At 39.5% G+C, this 25,152-nt stretch overlaps 1 protein-coding gene across 5 annotated transcripts in view; it reads left to right on the forward strand.

Moving 5' to 3' along the window:
* CDH8 (cadherin 8) overlaps positions 1-23,354 on the forward strand; it is a 236,167-nt gene extending 212,813 nt beyond the window's left edge. For 4 of the 5 annotated variants that reach the window (XM_083514956.1, XM_083514958.1, XM_083514957.1 and 1 more), the window contains 2 exons: positions 17,740-17,991; positions 21,209-23,354. In XM_083514956.1, coding sequence (XP_083371082.1) covers positions 17,740-17,991; positions 21,209-21,702 — 746 coding nt within the window. In that variant the 3' untranslated portion in view covers positions 21,703-23,354. Of the gene's footprint in view, positions 1-4,462; positions 4,587-17,739; positions 17,992-21,208 lie in introns of those variants that run through there. The other variant, XM_083514960.1, reaches the window with a different exon arrangement.
* Positions 23,355-25,152: the final 1,798 nt, after the last annotated feature.

The following is a 25,152-nucleotide window of genomic DNA, read 5'->3' on the forward strand; positions in this document are numbered from 1 at the left end:
GTCAGACCTCATCTGGAGGAATGGGACCAGTTTCCTGCATGTACATAGACATAGACATACTGGAATAGGTTCAGAGGAGGGAAATAAAGATGGTCACGGGTATGGAAAACAAGGCATATAAGGAAAAGTTCGATGAAATGGACATAGTTAATCTGGGGAAGAGAGGGTTTTATATGGGGCAGGGGGGCAGGGAGGTGGCAGTGACATGAAACCAGTCTTCAAATACCTGCAGGATGCTCTGAAGCCCTGTAGGCAAGACACCAGCTAATTTGAAGACTGGGATAAATCATGTGATGGTAAGAGCAATCTTCAGTCAATGTGTTGTTGAATGACAACTCCTATTGTCCCTGAGCTTTAGTCATACTGACTGAGGCTGATGCGAGTCAAACAACATCTGCAATAGCCACATTGGCTATTGCTGGCCTCTTCCTTTTTTTTTTAAATGATATTTATTAAGGTTTCAAAGAAAAGAATTGCATGAATTAAAAAAAGGAGAAAAAGAAAGACAAAAGTAAAAATAAAAGAAAAAATACAAAATACAAAAAGATAAAAAAACACTTTAAAAAATACATCAGTCTTTCCATACCTTACATTCATTTCCTTGTTTCCCTGACCTCCTCACACCTCCCTTTTTTGTATTCCAATTCAGTTAGTTAATTCAGCAATTTCTTTCCCTCTTTGTTTTTATCTTAGTCCTTTAACATAATATATTATAACTTTGGATTCTCACCTGTTAACAATTGCTGGCCTCTTCCTTGATGGAGGCCTTCATATACATACCAGGCAGTTATCTGTTACTGATACTGATACTCTAGATTTCAAGAATCAAAAAGTATCAATATCTGTTCCACCTTCTATGATACTTTGAATCACAGAAGGTTGTTGACCATATTAATTCTGCTCAGTTAGTTAGTTCTACTCGAAGTAGACCCATTGATGTTAAAGGACATGATTAACTTTGATTCATTAATTTCAGTGGGTTGAACTTAGTTGGATGCAACCCTACATTCTACATTATACTGAAATCAGTGGAATTTAACTTCCATGTAAGTGTCTAGAAACAGCAAGCTAGTGTGACAGAACATGCAAGTCATTTGAATTTCTCTTTGAGCTTTGTGAGCAGTCCATACCACTTATTAACCTTCCCCCTCCAATCTGTTGCCCTTCTGAGGTTTCCTCCTCATCCCAACCAAAGTTGTTTGCAGAATGGCACAGGAACACAGACCTCTATAATTGTTTATATCCTGCAACAAATATGTGCAATGCTATTTTTGTGTGACTAATTGTACTGCATTAAGGAAGTAACCTTTTTTTTCTGGAAGAGCAATGTCAAAGCCTGCTTGCAGAATGGTATGCTGTCCTTTTCTTAATCATCATTATGTTTCTAATGGGTATTGATGCACACATATTGAAGGATACCCTTGTCCGTAAAACAGCTCCCTGGTTCCCGGGTTATAATTTCTATTTCACTTCAAATTAATGTTGAATGATTTTATTTTTTTAAGAACACTAACTTCCTTATTGTAGAATACACACACACAAACACACACACACATTTTATTTTAACATCTGTGGAGCCTGTGGCCCTGCAGACACTGGAATTCATCCCTGTCTGTCTAGGGTATGGGTATGTGTGTGGGTGGCTGGGTGTTCACATGCATGCATGTTCTATGAGGTAGTCTGATTTTGACCTCTGAGGTCTTATGTGGCACAGGACTGCCTCTTTCAATATGAACCAACCTGGACTCCGCAATCTTCATCTGAGGCTATTCTTAGTGTGCCTCCTCCACAGGAAGTCTAGAGGATGGCAACATGAGAATAAGCCTTTTCTGTGGTGGCTGTGCATTTCTGGAATGCTCTATCCCAACTTGCCTGGCACTGTCATTGCACCAGGCAAAAACATGCTTTTTTTCATCAGGCATTTGGCTTTTGATTATTTGTGGTCTTTTTGCATGTGCAGGATGTTTTTTAAAAAACAACAATCTTTTGGGTTATTTTTCTTTAATGCTGGTTTTAATGCATTTACATGTTTGGTTTTTGCTTAAAACATTGTAAATTCTTTTGAGCTGCCATGTGAAAAATACAACAACAAATGATGATGATAATAATAAGAAGAAGAACAGGTTGCAGTATACTCCTGCATACCCATCCTTCAGCATCAGCAAATTAAAAACAGTTAAATTATAGTCACAAGAATAGAATGGCTCCTGAAAACACATTTCAGGTGTCAAAGGTCAGGGTACAGAAGTGCATTTTCAGTTCTATTTTATACATTTTATGTACCTTTTTATCTAATATATGCATTTGTGTATGCATTTTTTAGTTTGAGATCTTCATCACAAACTTGTAAGTGTGCATAATGAAGGACAGCTGTGTTTCTCTTTGCATATTGTTTTGAGTAGTGTGAATTTTCTAAGTTTGCACTGAACTAAATTTCTTATAAGGCTTGCATTTCCTGGGTAAAGTGAATGCTCCTGAATTTCTAAGGGATTTCATTGGCTGCTCTGCTTTTTTGCCTAGGTAAGACAGCTGGGTGACCACAATTTTGTGAGTAAGAATGAATTTTAGGTTCAATTATCTTCCTTATCATACTAACATAATCTTGGCAGGGATCCCCAACCTTGTGCCATGAAGAGCTGAATATTCTCATAAAGGAGAGGAAATATGCAGAATTGCCATTTCAATTTCCATTCCACTTATGTATCCATAAGGCATCAAATTAGACACAAACATCAGTGGCTTTTGAGACAAACAGCTTATCAGGTGGTAGAATGGTTCTTGGACTGTACCAATTTAGACATAGCAGGGTATGTCTGCATGGGTAGAGCTTTTCAAGCACTGTGTCAGTTTAGGCTGAGTGACTGGATGCTTCCTACTGAAAGAATATTCATGCACACAGAAATTAGGTTAGCAGAGAGGCTAGGTTAAGTGTTTGCTATGTAGGGAGCTTTATTTATATGAGGGAGTTTTCAATCATTCAGTCCCTTTCCCACCCACTGTCTGAAGTGGGTAGGAATAGTTTTATCTTGTGATACACAGTTTGTCAGAAGAGCTTCTTATTTCACCACAGGTAGAATAAGACAAATCAGCAGTTATTCGAATGAATTATAGGCACTGTAAATGCAAGCCTTCCCACAGATTCAAACACCAGGATCCCCAGGTGTATGAAATTGCTTTATAAGAAAATAGACCAGCGGCACATCTGGTCCAGTATTATCTACTCTGACTGGCAGTGGCTCTCCAGGGTTTCAGGTAGACGGGTTTGCCATTACATGCTGCCTGGTCCTTTTAAATGGAGACGACAAGGATTAAAGCTGGGACCTCCTGCATGCAGAGAATACGCTTTGTCAGTGAGCTGCAAAAGAGTTTGGCCAGCTGCTGGTTTGAAGGGCTCCTTGGCAAGGCACTCTTTGGTGAGGCCCCTTCACCATTGGCCTTCACTGTCAGCAATAGCAAAATGCAGCAGAGCTGACATTTTAATTTCCCACAAATACTCTAGAGTAATGCTACATTGGGGGCATTGTGAGGAATTAAAGTTGCAGCTCGACTTAGCAGCTGGACAGAGAAAATAAAACAATATTGAGCTTTGCCAGGGTGTTTGGCCCTGAGAACTGTCCAATGATGCCAGTCCTGGGCAGTGGTGAGAGGAGTTAAGTAGCATTGATATGTATGTGGGATGTGAAGAATCATTTGTTTCACCTGTCTTTTGAAATACATTTTAGAACAGGGTAGAAAGCCCTTTCCAGCCAACGGGCTGCAACCTTGTGGGGGCCGCTTGCCAATAGTGGGCAGGGCCAGAGGAGAAAAATGGGTGGGAGAATGGAGGCTATTTTTTGCCCATTGTACAGTAGGCTATATCCCAGACACACAAATGTCAGGTGTTTCTTCACACACACAACTCTCCATCGAGAGAAGCAAGAGGTATGATCACAGTTCCAGATAGGCAACATCGCTTGAGGAGATGCCTGCTCCTTGTGATATTCGTAGAAATTGTTTATTCTACAACTCCTTTAAGCAGAACAGATGGCCACTTCTCAGACCAACAATTGAATGCAGACAAATCAGGCTGAATCTCTCTCCCCTCCCCACCTTAACTCTGCCAACACGGCTTTTGTGATTAGTGAAGATACCATCTCTTCCACAGCCCTGCTACACACGATGAAGGAGGTAATAGTTGGAGGTGGGAGCAAGCAGTTCGGCCCAGATCAGGCCCAAAGTCATTGGGTGATGGCAGTGAGACTGGCTGAATATCCAATGGGTTTCAGGCTAGCTCAGCCCCTCCCTGCCTCTAGTATGTCTCGTTTGGAGGCATTCCAACCTACCCAGTCCAAGGGGAATTTGGATTACTCCGCCTATCTCTCCAAAACCACAAACCACATGCACACACCAAACCAGCATAAGATTTCACCCTACTGTCTGTTCTGCCTAGCTAAAACCTCACTCACTCCTCTCCTGTACCCAGGATGCAGGCATCCAGCCAGACAGATCCCCCCTCCTCCGCCAAAAGCCAGAGGTAATCCATCAAGGTTTTCATTGGACTGGAAAGGCCAACCCGATGAATCAAGCTCACAAGGAAGGGGCATCTGGTAAGCTGTTTGTCCCTCTTTTAGGCATCCTTAGGCTGTTCTTCAGTAGTGCTGTTTTGGGGGTTGGGTTCTCCATTAGGTTGTGGTTGAGACTCCCCTCTAGCAATGTCCCAAGACTGCAGATTTATTTACACTTACTGTATATGCAACCTGAGCCTACAATAGAGGGGTTCGCTGCATTAAGGGACTTGTTTCTCCCATAGCCACAGCTTTGGATTCAAACAGAAATTGGCCATGGCTATCTCTCTGGATTTCCAGCTTGTTGCTTTTTGCATTCAGGTTCTAGTTCACACAACTGCCAAACCTCCTCTCTAATCTAGAATGTTTAAAGGGAAAATATTCCACTAGACTGCCACTTCCAGTCATAAGTGAATCTCACCAAATGACAAATTAACCTCTTTATTTTATGGGAAATATTTTGCCACATCAAATTGTAAAACAAACAATGACCCCAGTTTTAATATATTTAACACTATAACCCCAGTTTTAATAGATTTAAGCACAGGTTTTGTAATACAACATATAGTGCTATAAGCAAGTCAAGGTGTCCTATGAAATGAATATATCTTGTATATTCTTTATTCCTTTTCCTTTCTTGCATTGTATATATAGTAGCCAACCATTTCATCTGGATTTGGAGTGTTGCTGTACTGGATATTATCCAACTGTGGCTTGCTAGAGAGAATTTGAATTATTTTCTCTGTGACCTGCCCAGCTGTATTTTTCTCCTCCTTTGCTAACCATTGGGGTCTAGTACATGATGAATCAGTGGATATCCTGCAAAAAGCTTACATCTGAAGTACTGAAAAGCAGGCCAGCATTCTTCTTCTGAAATTATTATCCAACCTGGGCAGTGTGTGGGGGGGGGGGGAGTACAATGTAGAGGCATTTAAATGGTTGCCTACCATTGTCCCCATGTATCTGATAAAAATATTTGTGTACACTGTAGTTCTTTGGCAATCTATATAATCACTTATCTCTGACTTTCATGACAGATGTGTGCTTGTTTCAGCCCTAGTGATAGAGTTGGCAACTATGTTGGGCATTTTATACAATGAAATTTTCTTGGAGAGTATGTGCTTATACTGCAAAACAATGGCGAAGCAAAGCAAGAATCTCAAGGATACTAACTGCATGCTCTTCTAAGGAGTACTTCACACAATAATATTATGATTCAAGCATGCTTTGTGTTCAGAAGTGCTTTTTCCCCTGGAAAGGACAAACTCATTTTTATAGTTCCAGACATTCCCCCCTCCCATACTCAAGAAGGCCTTGTATTCTACTATATTCATATTTATCATATTCCTCAGAAAATAAGAGCCCACTGAATTAGATTAAAAAGTCCACCTAAACCAGATAAATGCATCCAATAATCCCTCAATGTTGAATGCATAATACCTTCCCTTCAACTGGTGCTCCCTTATACTGCTTCTGAATCTGGACATATTTATACTGAAAATATTTTATTTTTCCTAATCAGGCATAGGCAAACTTGGCCCTCCAGATGTTTTGGGACCACAACTCCCATCATCCCTAGCTAACAGGACCAGTGGTCAAGGATGATGGGAACTGTAGTCCCAAAACATCTGGAGGGCCGAGTGCCTCTGCTTGTTCTAAGTCATTTCTATACCACTTCATTCATTCATTCATTCATTCATTCATTTATAAAAAGGAAAGCCTCAAAGCTGTTTACAAGCAAAATTAAATAATCAAATAAAGCACTACAAATTATTTTTTAAAGCATTCCATAGGTAGGTCAAATATTCAGCTGCCAGGTTGCTCACTGGAGGAAGACGGTTTGAGCATATTGTCCCGATCCTGGTCCAACTGCACTGGCTACCAGTTTTCAAAGTGCTGGTTTTGACCTATAAAGCCTTAAATGGCTCAGGACCACAATACCTCAAGGACCGCCTCTTCCCATATGAACCTAACCAGTCCCTGAGATCATCTTCTGAGGCCCTTCTTCGTGTGCCTCCTCCTCGAGAGGTCAGGAGGGTGGCAACATGAGAACGGGCCTTCTCTGCAGAGGCTCCCAGTTAATGGAATGCAGAGCAGAGCAGAGCTGCTGGAACCTGTGCCTCACTTGGGGCTGGACTTTGGCAGTGGCAGCCATGGAGAGGTTCAGCTGGCTCATCCTCCTACCCAATATCAGTGGCTCTTCTGGAGACAGAAAGCGAGACATTCCTAGACTGAAACAGAAGCCAAAAAGGCTTCTGTGAATCTGGGATGTCCCTCTAAAATCAGGGGGTTAGAGGGTATGAACCCACCTACTGATAAGCCAGTAAGTTACTTCTGGACTTTTATATAGTGATATAGAGAAAAAGCTCTGAGGGACCTCCTAGGAAAAGGATATCCCCACCCTTCCAGCTTCTAAAGAGTTAGCAAACCCAACCACAAAAATAGTAGAACTGCAGCTATGTTGGAAGTGACCGTGTAAAATATGCTTGATTACTACTCTCTTGGACTAAAGGTCAGAGAAAAGTTTCAGAATACTTAAGAAACAATTATCTAAAGTTCAGATTTTCTGAAAGGAACAGAACTGGAAATTATACAGACAATTATCTAAAGTTCATTTTTTCTTCCAAAGGAGGCAGTGGAAGGTTAAAAATTAACAGCTCTTTACTGTGGTATTCCCTCCACACTCTTGTATTTAGCTGTGGTGGAGTCAATATTATAAAACGGTGGGTGACTCCATTTTATGTTCTAATATGGGGAAGGGGAGATTCAGATGACAAGTCTAATGCTTGTTTTATCTATTCATATTAAATTATTTTTTTGAAAAGAAAAGTGCAGTATATTATAAGAACATTTGTTAGCATATATAGAGAATTTCATTTAGCCCACATGTTTAGGTGAAGCAACCTAATTCAAATCACCCGGACTAATACATGCTTTATATTTTGTTTTAAATGTAGCTTCCATTTTTATGACTGGTTTTTTGGGGGGTGGGGGGTTGCTATTGTATATTGCCTTGAAACGATTGTATAGAAGGTTACTAATAATAGGATCAGAATGTAAATGTCTTTCAAATTATAAATATCACTGAATTTTGTGATATAATCCCCCTGCCCTGGCAAAAAGAACACACCAAAATGTGTAAAATAAATAAATACATACATATTTTAGAATAAATAATTTAGAGATGCATAAATTGAGAGAAAAGTTTTACTTTGTGACAAGATACTATTGAAGTACACACACACATCATCACAAGTACAGATGTGGTGGAATGGATTTATGAATAAAACGGCATTGGCATAGTCACGGAACAAAAGGAGAGTGATTCCTATGCTTGCTATAGTGATGTTATCAACACAGGTTGCTTTCTGCCTTTATGAGCAAAGATAGCATAATGGGGTGGGGAGGGAAAACTGATGGTGGAGGAATAGCCAGATGCAAGGTGTCAGCCAGGGTTGAAGGTAGGGGTGAGGTTGGAAAGAAAATAACTACACCAGCTTCTTGGGCGGTGTCTTTTCTTTCTCTTACTGGGGACATATTAGGGAAACAGAAAGTCTTTGAATCTTGCAGATTCAGAGCCTCCCTTAATCACTTCAACACTCTCCCCCTCCCCACCACCAACTGATGGGGATGTTATGGAGTGTTTCATGGCAACTACAAGGAAGCTGCCAGGGCAGACCTTATCTGTCTGTGGACCTTTTCTCCAGAACTGAGAGGAAGATCCCTAATTCCTCTAGGATGCCCTCTCAGTGATCATAGGATTGCAACAGGAATTGCTTATTGTTATTCATAACTGAAGCTTAAGGAAAGGAATCTCAAGAAAGGAGATTCCTACTAAAAATTAGGAAGAACTTTCTAATGGTAAGAGCTGCTCAGAGGTGGAATGGACTACCTTGAAAGGTGGTGGACTCAACTTCATTAGAAGTTTTTAACCAGATCTCTCAGGGATTCTTTAGCTGATATTCCTGGATTGTAGGGGGTTGAACTAGTTGGCTTTTGGAGACCTTTCAGACTCTACAGTTCTATGATTCTAGAAAACTGAGCTAACAGTTCTCAAAGAAACTTATTTTGCTTGAATTTTGCCTCCATTCACCTTTTTGGTAAGTTGCCAGTTTACCACAAGGGGGAGGGTAGCTTACCTTTCTGTGCTCTGAATACTTTGAGAGGGGAAACATTGCTTCAGATATCAGTGTATGACCTTTCTTACATTGTACCTTGTTTTTAATTTGTTTTAAAAGAACATTGTGAATGGTATCATGCCTGAGTGGCCCAGATACTCAACCTCCAAAGAAAAGCAGACATATATTATATATATATATATATATATATATATATATATATATATATATATATATATATATATATTTGTTTTCGTAGATATATATTATATATATATTATATAATATATATATATATATATATATATATAGTGGCAGAGACACAGGGAAGATGTTTTGTTGTAAGTCACTACTGATTACACAGGCATTGTCCAATAGGTCCTTCTGACACTTGCAGAATAACATTTCTTATAAGTGTTCACTATTCAGAACTCTTACTGGAGGTAATAGGGTATCACAATTTCCTGGAAATGAATAGGTTTAGTTTGTGTGCTTAAAACTATTATTCCCGCTATAACAGATAAACTGGGTGTGGGTGTGGGGGCAGCCTTTGGATTCTCTTTAGCAACTAACTGTCACCATTTGACATTTAGGTCCAATAAAACAATCTCCCAGAAAGAGGCATTGGCTGTCACATCATAGCGCACTAAATCTACGTTGCACAGTCATGTTGGTTTGACATGTGGCGTATTATGATATAAGAGGTGTAGGATGATTGGTGAGCTGCAGTTTTAAACCTTTTATTAAAAACAACAACAACAACTTACAGATATCTAATATGAAATTTGATTGCAGCCATTCATTTGGTTTCCAGAACACACACTGCAAATTTTTGATGTTCACGGAACGCAGATCACTTTGAATTATCCATGAATGTGTCTGCACACATACAGCTTGGTTATCGTAAATCAGCCTCAAAATATCATAAAGCTGCATAATTTATTTACCGATTATTTTAATAAGCCTTCTGGCTGAACAGAACCTTTTTGTCTTTATTGTTAGGCTTATGTAAAAATCTTTCTCGTAAAAAGACTATCGTGCATGATCTGCGTGACTTTGCTTTGTTGAACCTAAAGTACTCTGCAAAACATGTACTTCTCTCTGATCTGTTTGGGTGCCTAACTTTTTGTTTCTGCTTCTGTTGTTCAAAAAAGCAGTACCTCACTGAAGTACACCATAACGTTCTTTGCCTTAGTGATGCATTCAAGTGGACAAACATAAAAAGTGGATACAGGTATAGAGTGAGACTCGTGTAATAAGCTATTTGTGAGGTGCAGATACAATTCAGGCAATATTAACCTTGAATCAGATTTGATTAATCTTCTTCCCCAATCCAATACAGTGCATGCAGGGGAGGAGGGAGTGCCGATCTGTTCACCATGCCTACATGTTGTTTCCGGCGTCCCCAGAGCCAACAGGGGATGCTAATTAACCCTAATTCTGATTTATCTATGCAGATTTTGTATTCGTCAAAATAATTTCTAACTACTTTAAGGTTTTCTCTATAATCACAAAGTATTTTAATTTTGTGAAATAAATAAAATAATGGGAATATAGTACACCTTACCATTGGGTAGAAGACAGTGACATAACCAGGTGATCTATGTACCTGCTCATTCCATGATACAGGCAATAACTGCTGGTCAGTGTTGCCATATAATCATAGAATTGTGGAATTGGAAAGGGTCCAAGGGTCATGTAGTCCAATCCCCTGCAATGGAGGAATCCTAACTAATCCATCCATGATAGATGGTCATCCAACCTCTGCTTAAAATTCTCCAAGGAAGGAGAGTCTACCCCCTTTCTTGGAAGTCTGTTCACGTATCAAACAGCTCTTACTGCCAGAAATCTGAGTGGGTTCCAGCACCTCTTTTTCTAGAAAAATAGCACTGATTGGGTTGATGCCTCTTCATTAATGAACATTATGGACTGCAGTACTGTTGTTCTTTAGATATCATTGATTCTCCACTCAATGTAGTTTGACACACATGAATCAAAATAATCTGATCTCACCTTTGTTTGTATGGATGTTCTGTGGGTTTTTTCCATCGATAAAATTGAAATCATACACTGTGACCTGGGATCGAGGAAGCCCCCAGTTCAAATCTCATTTCAGCCATTAGCTCATTAGTTGGCGGAATAACTTAGTTCCTATGCATGTACACAGAAGGCCCCCCAGATATAACGATCTTCATTTCATGTTGTCTAACTTTTCCCCATGTGTAAAGAAATGTACTTCATCACAGCCCTTGAGATTTCCAGCTGCAAAGTTTCCAATTAAAAAACAACTTTCTTTCTGTTCAGAATTAACAAATCCAGCACAGATAATTTATAGTACAGTATTTAATGCCATTAATGATTTGATCTTTCTAAGAACATTTTTAAAAAATGAAAAGAAAGAGAAGGGCAGAAAAGTAGCTAGCTAGGTAGAAGGTTACACAGCAGGGAAATCTACAGATCTCTAAATATTAAAGGCAATACTGTGAATTGAAGAAATATCAGGTACACACACAAAAGGGCACTTCAGTGTAAACTGACTCGTGGACTTTAAAAGTTCTAAATTACAATTATGGTCTGATGCCAAGGCCCAGAACCATCAGGCAGAGTGAATCAATGGCTTCAAGCTGCAGATATTGAAGAACAAACGCCACAACTCTGGGATGTCCTTCCTTAAATGACTCCCTGTCATTTCCTTTTATTGCCACACGCCGTCTTCTGCCCCCCCCCCCAAATCTGCTTCCCTGTCTCCAGTATGCTGGAGGATGCTCTCCCATCACCAGTCTTGAAGCTCTAACCACCAGTACAATTGAATTCTTTTACATGGAATGGGTAGGCCCACCATCTTGCTCTTTGCCTTGGAAAGCAATATGTCTTGTTTCAGACCTGCTAGGGTCCCCTGTTTACACACCTTTACTCACATGGGCTTGCTGTTTCCAAGACTGCTCTCATGCTAGTTCAAGTATGCATAAAGTATTCCACTCATATGATTCATTTTTATATCCGCTTGCATGCCACACGTTTTAAAAACCTCCCAAGGGCATGAAGTGTCATCCTTGTGATCTGTAAATGTTGGGACAACATTTTAGTGGCTAAATCTGGAATGCGGTGGGAGCCACTGAGGAGGAAGCAAAAGCCACAATAGTAAAAACATGCTTTAAGAGGCCTAAGGCATACTTAATTACCAAATTAGAGCTTAGAGAGGCAATTCATGAATTAATTAATTAACCTCCAGTGTAGAGGAGGACGCTGGCAGGCAGAAGTTCTCCTCGGATTTGTTGTAAAAAGACAGACAGGTGGGAGCTAACTGAAGGCAGACTGAGGTTAGTGGGGCAGTGCCACCTTCACCCTAATAACCAGCCTCCACTGGTTTGTGATGTAATGATGTTGTAGTTTTAAATCCATACATATGCACATGAAAGGCATTGATGGCAACTTAGCTTAGAACTCATAAGAATAGATCACAAAGCAAAGTGTGCTATGTTTTGTGAACCAAGGGATGGTTAAGTAAATGACATGAAAAGCATGATAACAAAGGATCAGCAGGTTAATTGGGGAGATGAGCAGAGAGCACCCTCTCAAGCCCCTGTTTCCAAGCTAATTCATGCAGTAGCCTTGGTGTCTGCTCCTGTAGGAGCTGCCTGCTGTTTTCTGAGCTTCTAAGTTGTTGTTGTTGTTTTAAAAAAGCTCTCTACTGGGAGACAAAAGTAAACCAGATAAAGTGATTTTATTACTAAACAGGAAGGCTGGATTGCTTGAAAGTTTCAAATTGCAGAACCCAGAAAAGGAAGACTTCCATGGATAGCACCTTGCAACACTGAAGTAGCACTTAGTGTATGAATGTGAGAAGTGGTTATTTTCCATTCCACCACATGCAGCACAGTTTCTGTTGCACTATTGTCTGTCTTCTGCACAAAACTACATTATTCAACTCAATTTCCACTCTGGCAAAATTAAGTAAGTTACACAATTCATTAATTATTTGTACAGTGGTACCTCTGGTTATGAACACTTCTGGTTACGAATGCTTCAGGTTACGAGCTCCACTAACCCGGAAGTAGCTGCTCCTGGTTGCAGACTTTGCCCCAGGATGCGAACGGAAATCGTGCACCTCTGGCGCACGTGCAGTGGGAGGCCCCATTAGCAAAAGCGCAGCTCAGGATAAGAACGGTTTCAGCTTAACAATGGACCTCCGGAACGAATTGAGTTCGTAACCAGAGGTACCACTGTATTACATAGCCTACTGATATGGAGAACTAAAGATAATAAAAATGAGAAGCAGAAAGAATCCAAAATTCACAGATTTGCCCATCCCTAATTAATCTTAATCTACTGGTTCAGTCACCTACCCTTAGCTTCTGGGGCTTGATTGGGATAAGACCTATGACCCAGGTGAAGCCCTGCAGAGAGAAAAACAGTTTGTGTGAGTTTGTGTTGACTGGCCTAAATAATACTCAGAAATTTAATAATAGTTCTCAGAATTAAATAGGCTGTAAACCAGGCTGCATGCTAAGTGAATTTGAATAGAACTCTGTCTCTTAGAGACAAGATGGATCAGAGCTTACATACATAACTACTTAGGTGAGTTAGTGGAGGGAGTACTTTACATTAGCCCCTTCAGGTTATTGTACCAATAAAAAAATACAGCTGTTGTCAACAGGAAAAAAATGAATAATGTGTCATCCCATGAGTAACTTAACTGAATTCCATAACAAAACTGAACTGTTTCTCATGTATGTATCAGTTTTGCCTGGATCTTTCTTCCCATGTGGTCATTCCCTGTTTTCTTGACTTTTTAAAGTAAGATTTTATTAAGACCTTTTATAATACAATACAATAAAAAACAAACTAATCAAAACAAAAACAAAAAAGAGAAAAAGAATGCAGCGTCTTCTCTGACAGTCCTCTCTCCCTCCTGGGAGCTTCTCTTTCTTCTCCCTCCCTGAGAAATTTTCTCTTCCCAGCCTTTCACACCAACCAGTGCCAGATTTACGTATGAGCTAAACAAACTATAGCTTAGGGCCCCACTCTATTGGGGCCTTCCCAAAAAAAATTAAAGGGAAAAAACCCTGGATGTACATTTTCAAAATCTAAGATAAAAAACAAATAAAATTGCTTTAGATACCTATTAGGGCCATAAATTACTATATAGTACATATTCAACACCTAAAACAGTGACAATTTGTTTTTGACAAAGGACAGCTGGACATATAAAGGGCCCCATTACCTTCGGTAGCTTAGGGCCTCATCAAACCTAAATCCAGTCCTGACACCAACCATCCATCACCTTCATCTGTATGCAAACCCATCATTAACTATGAGTAGAGGATTAAAAACAACAAACACAAAAAGCAGGAGAAAACAAAAGCAAGAACAAAGCAAAAAGAGGAAAGGAAAGATAACAAAGAGATTAAAAAAAATATTAAAGGAGTAAAAAAAGAATTAGAAAGAAAGAGAAAGAAATGAGTAAAAACATTAAAATAAACAAACTGACATAAAATTATCAAAGCATTCTAGAGATAATGTTTTAGGGGGGATATATAGGTGAACCATGCATACTCATTACGTACTTTGGAAAGAATATAAATGTCAAACACATTGGATTGATTACAATAGCAGACTTGCAAAGTGAACAACCTTCCTTAAACCTTGGAGAGAGTCAGTGACATGGTATCTAAATAAAAAACACCTGGAGTATCAGTATAAAGTTCAGGAAAACATACTTCTTCAAAAAGAAAATATGCTTTAAATTCTTCTGGTAAGGAATTACCGTATTTTTCGCCCTATCGGACGCACTTTTTCCCCTCCAAAAATGAAGGGGAAATCTGGGTGCGTCCTATGGGGCGAATGCAGGCTTTCGCTGAAGCTTGGAGAGCGAGAGGGTCGGTGCGCACTGACCCCTCTCACTCTCCAGGCTTCAGGAAGACATCAGCAGCCTAGGCAGCCCCGCAGGGCTCCCCACGCTGCGGATAGCAGCCTGCCGCCCGGCGGGCGGGACACCCTGAAGCAGAGCGCCCCTCGCACCAGGCAGACATGGGCGAGCCCCACAAGCTCGGGGGACAGCAGGGAGGTGCAGCGCCGCCATCCCACTGTTCCTCGACCTGGTTCGGTTTCCCCGACCTGCTTTTGGGGGGGAAATAAAGGGAATTTCCCCCCCCTTTATTTCCCCCCCAAAAAACTAGGTGCGTCCTGTCTAGGTGGTAATGTCACCTCTGATTACTTTGCAATGTTGTGATAGTTCATCTACAAGCAGAGCCTTCCAAACCCTATCATACCACTTTGTATAGTTAACAAATGATCACTTCTCCATAAGATTGTGTATTCCATCCAGGCTGCTGTCAAGAAATGGATTGTTAATGGCTTAAAGAAAATCTATTTATTTGTTCCTTGAAAAAAAAAATGATATCATGGCTAAGCCTGGATCTTTAACCACTGTAATATTCAAAAATTTAGAAATTTTAGAATTCCTGTGGATCACACCACCCCAAAATTTGCTTATGGTTTGATCCTCCCACCCTAAGTGGATGGAATGATTCTTGCACTTTTTCATTCCAGTAATTGATAAACAAGCCCCATTTCCCTACAAACTTTTCATTTATTAATCTGCCTTCTTTTACTCATTTTGTCAGTTTACCTTTGGAACCTTTTCCCACACCTTAAAAAGGCATGTGACTATAGAAGGTGGTTTGAGATTTCCCCCAATTTTTGATTGTTTCCCATGATTTTAAACCCTTGGTGTTTAGTTAAACTTGCTACTTCTTGTAACTAACTACTATCACTGTGAGTCACATGGGGAATCATGGCTTGGAAGAAGAAGCCTTATCATAGCAGTAATTTCTAAAGGGAAAGACTAGAACCTCACTGTTCTAGTCTTCCTCTCTTATGGGGTGGGGCAAATCTGCCCAGTCTAAGTGGTGTGTGAGCAACATTTGTAATATGAAGGTAAGAGAAAAAAGAAAATGTTCTGAAAGCAATGCTAGGAGCAGCACAATGTATGCTCCAGTTCTGTAACTGTTTTTCAATATTGTTATTGTTTAACTTGAATACGAGAGTAATGGGAGAATGAACGATAAATGGAAGTTGGAATGATTAATGAATGGAATACTTAGACAACAGAAGCTGTTTATTGGACCTTTGCCCAGAACATTATTGTTCTTTCTTTAGGAAAACCGGGATCTCTTTTAGGTCTGGTGGAATATTATTTCTATTAACTAACTGTTGTTTTTTATTGGATAAATGTATCAAATGAATCCGAATCAGCATAAATCCAAACACATCCATAGTAGCAGGATTCAAAATATTTTTTTCTGAATAAGTAGTTTAAAACTTTGATGAATTGTTAAGTAAGCAAATGGGGGAAACCTTTAGGAAAGCCAGGATCTGCTGTAGGTCTAGCAAAACATTATTTCGATTAACTTCCTGCTACTTTTTATTTGAAGAAATGTATCAAATGAATCCAAATCAGCATAAACCCAAGGACATCCATGGCAGCAGGATTCAAAATAGCCTTCTGAGTAAAGCAGTAAAGTACCCTGATGACTTGTTAAGTAAGCAAATAAATCAAACCTTGTTACATTTTTGAAGTGTTGCCTGGCATACACAGAACTGCTAATAAGAGGAGAGGGTTGGGTGGGATGTCGGGTGCCAGTAATCTAGGGTTACCTAATGTAATAGAAAAATCTCATACATCTTGCAGGAGAGTTGAATTCAGTAATTACCTGTGCGGTTCTTAGTTATTTGATTTACTGCTAACACACAGTGGGTGTCATTAAATAAAGCCAACATTTACCTCACTCCAGTGTCTGCAGCACTGCCTATATTTTTCCCAGTAAATGGAAGACAGGCCTCTGTAAATTCAGCAATTGTGGGAGTTAAATGGTGATCGTTTTAATGATGTCAACTGTGCCTAAGAACTGTGAAAAAGGTAACAAGTTTCACTATGCAAAAACAGAAGGAATGATTAGGCAGTCAACTGTATGTATGTTCAATTTCCATAGTGAAAGCTGTTGCATCAAAAGGCTCTCTGAGGGTTAAACTACCATTCTCATGATTCTTTGTGCTTTAAATGTGTTTTAATAGTGTCTTAAATGCATGATTTGGTTGCGATGACAACCCAATCCTCTGCTTGATGCAGGAAATCTATAGGTAGGGTATCCTCAGCAGATAAATGTTCACCTTTTGTTTGAAGACCACAAGTAAGGGAACACCTGCCCTGCAGAAGTAATTGGTTCCATTGTCCAAACTGCTTTTACTACCATGATGTTTATCCTGACGTTCAGTTGAAACCTCCCAACTTTTATAGACACATTTTGGCTCTTAATCCCAACTCCCAAAAATGTGCTTTATGAAAACAATATAAATTCAACAAGCTTAACAGAAGACAGTTTTAAAACAGTCATAAAAGCATAATTAAGCTCAGCTAAGAAAAGCAGGTAGCCAGACCCTCTAAGGATGGGGTTCATAACCTGAGTGTCACAACTTTAAAAGTCCTGTCTTGCAACCCAGTCAAGTGTACCTCAGGGCAGGAGTGGGGGTGGAAAAAAGCTTCTGTTGACAAAAAACAATAGGTAGCCACAATCACATAGAAGGAGACAGTCCTTAATATATACCAGTCAGAGGTTCCTGCATAAAAACAACCTCTCTCTTCACCCACGCGAGGAAGAGACACTACCACTGTTCAAGGACCCATTTCAGCTGGACGAAATTGCTCTGTGAGTGTGCGGAGACGGCTCAGTGAATGTTGTGGCCTGGGAAGAGGGGGTGTAGAGAGAGTCCCAAGGGCCTGATAGAGGGGCTTGGAAGACTGCATTTGGCCTCTGGAACTGAGGTTCCCCATCCCTGCCAATTTCCAAAGAGCTCCAAATAAGGCTAAGGATGGTAAGGAGAAAAAAGAAGGCAGCACTGATGGTACACCAATTTTTTCACGTCACATGCCATAAACTGGCAACACGAAGAAGCACTTTTGTAAAACTATGAAAATGAACACAAAATAAGGTAAGTAGATTTGGCTCGGTCCTCATCAAAGAAAGCCTTGCATTCTGCAGCCTTAATCTGAAATAGATTATCCCCTTCTTTTCCAGATAACACCCTTAACATTCTAACAAAACATAATGGATTCAGCCGCCAGAAGCAAGAAGTCTATTTTCTACCTATCATAATCAGCGACAGTGGGAATCCCCCAATGAGCAGCACCAGTACCCTCACCATTAAGGTCTGTGGATGCAGCAACGAGGGTATTGCCCAGTCCTGCAATGCTGAAGCTTATGTGCTCCCTATTGGCCTCAGCATGGGAGCTTTAATAGCAATTCTAGCCTGCATCATTTTGCTGCTAGGTACGTATTCATTTACTGGTCAGAAAGACTTCCATATGGGAAAGGAGCATCTTTCAGCAGTTGAGCATATGCTTTACTTGCAAAAGCTCCCATTTTAAATTGATTGTGTCTCTAGTAGTAGACCCACTACTGAAGACCCTGGAAAGCCACTGCCAGTCATAGTAGACAATTGGAGCAGTGCTTTAAACATGAGTGAGATTCACATGTTTCTGGTTCATAAATTGCTAAACAATATAGACAAACTTTTCTGGAAGAAAAGGATATGGCAGTGAAAGAGGTAAGTGGCTAGTAGATTCATTGAAATCAATAGCTTAGGTCCATTATTTGAAAAAGGATCTACCCTTAGTAAACTTGGGCAACATCGAATATTCCCAGAAGCCAAGAGTAGTCAACATGATTCACTCCAGATATTCTTGGAGAAAACTCTCATTATCTTTGACTATTCACCATACTGACTAGGGTTGATGTGAGTTCCCGCCTAGCATCATTTGGAGTGCGCCATGTTGACTACTCCTGCTATAGACCAACTCTTCACAAATGGTGACCTAGTGAAATTATCACAGTCTACGGGGTATCCATTGAGGCCTGCCAAACGGAAGATGACTCCTCTGTTTTTCCTTAGCTAGTCAGCCAGACTCGAAAGTTTGGATAGGTTACTATACGTCATTGGAGGGTTACATTCTGTATGATTAGTAGAACATTGTACAAGGTCTCATGGGCAGTAAACTTGTACAGTACCGAAGTGCTTAGAACACAATTACAGTCAAAACACAGATAATTAGATCACCTGACACATTTTCTGTTACATTTGAATACTTGTGAAGGCATCTAATTTTTACAGGAGCAGCAACATTGGTAGAGAGCATGTTCAACTCATTTCCTCATGCTTTCCCCCATCAATATCAAGTCTTCATTAAAGTTGCTGTTAGCTCCCCTGAAGGGTAGAGACCAAAACCTAATACAAACACTGCTACTACTACTATTACTACTACCCCCCACTGCTGCAGGGCAGTGCTCCCGCACCCCCGAGGATACTCAAGGGCATGCAGTACTGACACCTTATTTTTTTTGGGGGGGGGGGTTTAAAAATGTAACAACTTCAAGGTGAGAACTGGCACCTGTTTTTTTCTAGGAAAAAAACACTGTTGCAGGGCTAATAGCAACTTTTTTGGGGTGGTATCCAAAGTAGGAATGGGGTGGGAATTCAATTCAGTTAGCATTTAAATGTGAATTTGCACTTTCCAAAACAGTATGCAAACTGAAGCATCTGTCAAAATCTACACTTCTCCAAATTTTGCAATGTAGTTCTCCAACCAAGTCATGGGGCCCAGAATATGTATACAGTGGATGCTCGGGTTGCGAATGTGATCCATGCAGGAAGCACGTTCACAACCCACAGCGTCCACAACCCGCAGCACCGTGTCTGCACATGCGCAGGTTGCGATTCTGCACATGCACATGCGCAAGCACCAAGACCCAGAAGTAACCCATTTTGGTACTTCCGGGTTCGGCGCGGTGCACAACCCGAAATCATGCAACGCGAAGCGTCTGTAACCTGATGTACGAATGTACTAGAGTAAATTGTTGCATATAAATACATATATTTGTGGAAATAAGATACATAAATACATTCTATTGGGGAAATGACTTTGCAAAAATGTTTATATTCTGGAAATTCCATTAAAATAGCTGAGTAATGCTCTTTTCATCACACATGAGAGAAGATGTCAATGACAGCAAAGCTCCCTCACAATGAGTTGTTACCTAGCAGATGGGGTTTTAAAACATCCTGTGGATTGATTATTGTGTTCACATATATGTGCTTACATATTGGGATTGTTAGAAACAAATTTGTAATGGAAGCAATTGATGAATATTTGCAACAGTATTACTATTAGCTGTAGTGGTTGTAGTAGTAGTGATAGTAATGATAGTAAAATACTTCACAAATAAACACATTGGACAATAGCCTTGAATATTTAGTGGATTTATTGAAATGTATACTAAACTCAAAAAGGTAGAATTTAGTTACTAACTTAGTTACCTTTCACCCTACATGTACACATCATACAAGCTTTTGGTTTTGTGTTCTGTATTTGTTTAAAAGTATAAAATACTTAGTGTTATAATAAAATGGAGAATTCCTTGGATGCCTAGATACAAGTACTCTTTGGTGAGAGGGCCCCAACAGAGATTTTAAAATGGCAAAACATGCAGCAAAGTAAAGTATGGAAATATAGGCTGTTGGACCTTCTAAATATCCCCTTCTAAATTGCATCCAAAGTTTCCCACTTTCCTTAGCATAGAAAGAGATTACATGTTTAGTAAGTTAAAATTCGTTTACTTACAAACACTTTGTCAGATTCATGTGCTTTTTTGTACAGCAGCAAGAAAACACAGGCAGTTTAACTTAGGTTCCAAAATGGTAAATGCTGCTGAATTATCTGCATAGAAACACAAAGATGGCCTGCTTAAGCCATGTAGTTTAAGTCTGGAACATCCAGCTTAGATCTCCTTACTGGTAGGGTCCAGTGGTGGAATGGAAGAACACAGGCTTGATAACTCTTCCTCCCAAGGTGAGGAGGAATAACCTAGCTAGGCCTGACAGGACAGCCTACTCTGGTTTTAACCCCTTCATGCATTAGAGTTCAGACTCTGGGTTATATGAGGCTGGATATCCTACAAAAGCCTATGTCAGATCCATTTAAAGGGGAAATTTGCCTTTGGGGTGCATAGGTTGATGCTGGAACTAAATGCTGGCAAATCAAGCATCATGCCTTATCAGGAACTAGATCCACTTGACTATATTGACAATTTATTGCTTATGTCACTGATCACAAAGTTGTAAGATGTGAGAGGCTATCAGTCAGGGAATACAGGTGAATAACTGTCCTCAGTGTTGACACCATTTCCTGACAAACTGCATTTCCTGAGCTTGATCCTATCAAAGTCAGAGCAAGACAAGGATGCTCAGACTAGCAAGTGCCTCTCAGAACTTTTTTAAAAATGGGCCCTTTCCTTTAATTTCCTATCTCCTAGTTTCAGGGATCCCAAATTTCCTTCTCTCCCAAATTCATTTTACCTCATGTTCTAATAACCAAATTTCCAGTCAAGCCCTCATAGACATATTAGCACCTTTTCACCCTCTGAGGAAATATTTTGCTTGCATTAAGAACTGCTTTCAAAGGTTGATCAACTTGTGGTATTTCCTTTACAGTCATTGTGGTGCTGTTTGTGACACTGAGGAGACATAAAAATGAGCCTCTTATTATCAAAGACGATGAAGATGTGAGGGAAAACATCATCCGTTACGATGACGAAGGAGGTGGCGAAGAAGATACGGAAGCATTTGACATTGCAACTTTACAAAACCCTGATGGAATAAATGGATTTTTGCCCCGCAAGGATATTAAACCCGATCTTCAGTTTATGCCGAGGCAGGGACTGGCACCTGTTCCTAATGGTGTTGATGTTGATGAATTTATCAATGTAAGGCTCCATGAAGCTGATAATGACCCTACAGCTCCTCCATATGACTCGATTCAGATTTATGGGTATGAGGGGAGAGGCTCAGTAGCTGGTTCTCTAAGTTCCTTAGAGTCTTCAACATCAGACTCAGATCAGAATTTTGACTACCTCAGCGAATGGGGACCCCGTTTTAAAAGACTCGGGGAACTTTACTCAGTGGGCGAAAGTGACAAAGAAACTTGACAGTGGATTACAAACTTTTATTTTTTTCACTCTTGACTTAAGCGATCATGTAATATTTTAGGGCCACTGCTGTTAGTTATGACTAATGTGGCTTTTTGTTTAGGGGCAACTTTAGTGCCAGTCATCTTATAAAATCAACTACATTGTAATGTTGAACCAAAAAAGTACATAAATCAAAAGTATATGTTAGGAGGTCTGAGTCTTGTGGAGTGTGAAGTTAAGTACGTAGAGTGTCTAGAAGTCTTTGGATATTCTATATTCACATGACCACTCTGAAGATGGAGGTTTGGATCTTTGATCACCTTCAGTACGTGAAAAGAAAGAAAATGGAGAAGATAGGTGCTTTTCTACATAATGGACCTCTATGGATTTTTGCTTATGAAGAGCATCTTCTGATAGTCCATTGAAAGCTAATGGTTTGCTTCCACATTGCCAACAAAGATTCCACCACAAAAACAGGAAAAAAAGAATGTTAAAAGCAATATCTGGTCTTCTTTGCAATGCTGAATTTTTAAGAAAAGCATTGATAAAGTCCCTTTTGGCCTCAACTGTGCAGTGACTGTAAGTTGTACATAGGGTAATTCTTGGCCACAAAAACCACAGACTGAATATCATCTTCAAACATTGTGTCAAGCCTTAAAATATTCACATGTTCTTAATCTATTCCAGTGACAGGATTCAAAATCCACCATTGTGCAAATGTTCAAGTGGAGAAGAGACTAAAGTTCTCTACTTTTCAAACAAAATGGATTGTTTTCTAGAAGAATCACTCATTTCATCTACTTTGTCTTCTATAAGAAAAAGGAGGGAAATATGTGAAAGAAGATGGACTCGTATACAAAAGCTGGTTTTATTGCTAAAGAACAAATTTATTTGTTTAATCCTTGAAATAAATATTTTATTGATGTCCATTACTACTTTTATTTATTAAGATTGATTATTGGTAAGAGTATAAGAGAAGGGAAATGTCAAAATTGTATCCATTAATAAAAGGTTAGAATTCTTTGTTCTATATATATATATCTATATAAAATGAATGTTAAATGAAATGTACATTTTGAAAAACAAACACAAGAGATATTAGCAGTGGAGGAGTTGCAAGGGAATGGTAGCAGGGTGAGGGTGTTTCTGGAAGAAATTAACATTGGACCATTTTATATTTTCTTCATAAACCAAGAACTGGTGTTTTAGTACAAGCACAAGCAACTGGAAGCAAACTGGTTCATGTGAATATTTACAAAAAACAAAACAAAGACATTGAAAATTCCACACATTTCACCATAAAGTCACACATGCTTATAGTTATCCACTATACTAGAAGATCCGGTGTGTACATAATTTTCCTGCTTATGTTTTTAGCTTTTCTTATTTTCTAGAATATTCATGGTTATGCACAGGGATCTTGCTCACAAAGAAAGCAGCACTTAGTAGCTGTTGACATCCTCAATTTGTAATGAAAACTGACTATTTAGAAGTAGCAATTGTATAATAAAACTAAGTATTACATGCAATTCATTTTTACTTTTTTTTCTATTTTTGTTTTGATGCAATTGTTTTCTTTATTTACTCCATGTATTGTATTCAGAAGACAAAAAACAACCAACAACTCCTGTATTGTTTCCTACTTTGTGGAAATATATTTTTATAAATACCTTCTTTGTGATCACCGTTTCTTTTCAGTTTTGCCTGCATCTTACAGAGACACATCATCAGCGTGTAAATAGATGAATCCTCTGAGAGCTGCAATTCGTTCTAAGGCTTTTAAATAATCAATGTGTTATTTAACTCAGAACCATTCCATGATTCTCCCTGTTTATTAAAAGCAGGTTGAGTCAGTCATGAATGGAAAAGAGAAATATTCTGGAGACAATTGGTCCCTCCCTACTTGGATCTGTATGGGTTTCAATGGAACCCAATGTATAATGTGAAAGAGTCCTTGCATCCCTAACCATTAGCAGATAGGAAGGTGAGTTTGTGACTGACCTCCCTTCGAACTAGTCACTGGGATGGAGGGTAGAGGAGCTAGGTGGCACCAAGGTCATGGCAGCCTAAATACATCAGCAAGAGCACTGGATTGGCTCTGTCTGTGCATTTGCGTCATGCCAGCCTCACCACTGCCTCTGCTCTCTCCCTCTCTGTCCTGTGACTCAGCTGAAGGGAGATCAGGTAAGTGGCACAGCCCCATCTGTGACTGCACCTAGCACATGATGAATGTAGGCAAAACTATTTCCAATTAAATATTGAAAACAAGCAAACATCACCATATTAGTTCAGGGTGTGTGTAGGTGTGTGAGAATCAAAATGTGCATTTCTGGAAGTGAGTTTTCAGAAATCATTGTGTAGAATAAATGCAGATCCTATTATCAGTTTTCAGAAGGCAATCATATGCTTTTATTATTATTATTTCAATCCAAAGTTACATCAAAAGAGATTTCATTTCATGCCAGTTTTAGACTGTTGAAAATGTAGTTGGATTTGGGAAACCATGTCTCATTTCTAATCTGCAAATGTTATTGTGGTTGGTGTTATTTACTCTGACATCAATAATTTTCAAAGGGTTGTGTACTCAATATCTCATGTTGGTTCCATTTTACTGTCACAGAACAGAGGTTCAGTTACAAAAGAGTCAAGGTGGTGCTGTGGATTGACTATTGGACAAATGCCATCAAGTAATCTGTGGGGTTGATCTCAACCAAACTTTAAGGGGCTGAGTTACATCAAGTCATACCATTTGTCCAGCTAGCTTAAAACTGACAATATTGACTGGAAACATATCTTTAGAGAGTTGGAAATTCATTCATTCTGCTACAACCCAATGCACACTTACCGTGGAAAGAGTCAAAATCAATGCAGTGGACCTTACCTCTGAGTAGCCATGCATAGTACAATGTATACTACAATTGTACTAGAATTCTAATAACAATATTTTTTTACAAAAATGTCCATCCATTTTTGAGGACACAACTAGACATAGCATTGATGATGCTCCAATTGTATGTAGGGGTGTGTGTAAAGTTAATATTAGTGAAGGGGGAGGCCACATTAGGTATCCAAATGGTAACCTCAAAGGGAGGTGATGGTTTCAGTTTGGGAAATGGATCAGGAATGACACAAGTATAAAAGCATGAACTCTCCTTCTCAGATGAAGTCCTGATTCAAGTCTCTCCCTTCACACTCATCCACATGGTTGCTACAAATTTGATCTCAGATTTCCAGAATTACGTGTGGTTTGTCTCTAAATCTGTAGCCCTTTCAGTGAACATGTGAGGGCTTAAACCGTGTAGGAGGTACAGAGGCACTCATCTTGGTTTCGTTCCCAATCTTCCCAAGTGCACCTTCTTCTCTTTACCATCACACATTCAGTGTGGAGATCTGAAGGAGAATTATATGTTCTGTTGAATGGGGTTAGAATCCTTCTCACATGGTTCAAGGTTTCCAATCAAAGGGAGG

This window comes from Podarcis liolepis, assembly GCF_965112155.1.
Source record: "Podarcis liolepis genome assembly, chromosome: 7".
In the NCBI taxonomy this organism is placed as follows: Eukaryota; Metazoa; Chordata; class Lepidosauria; order Squamata; family Lacertidae; genus Podarcis; species Podarcis liolepis.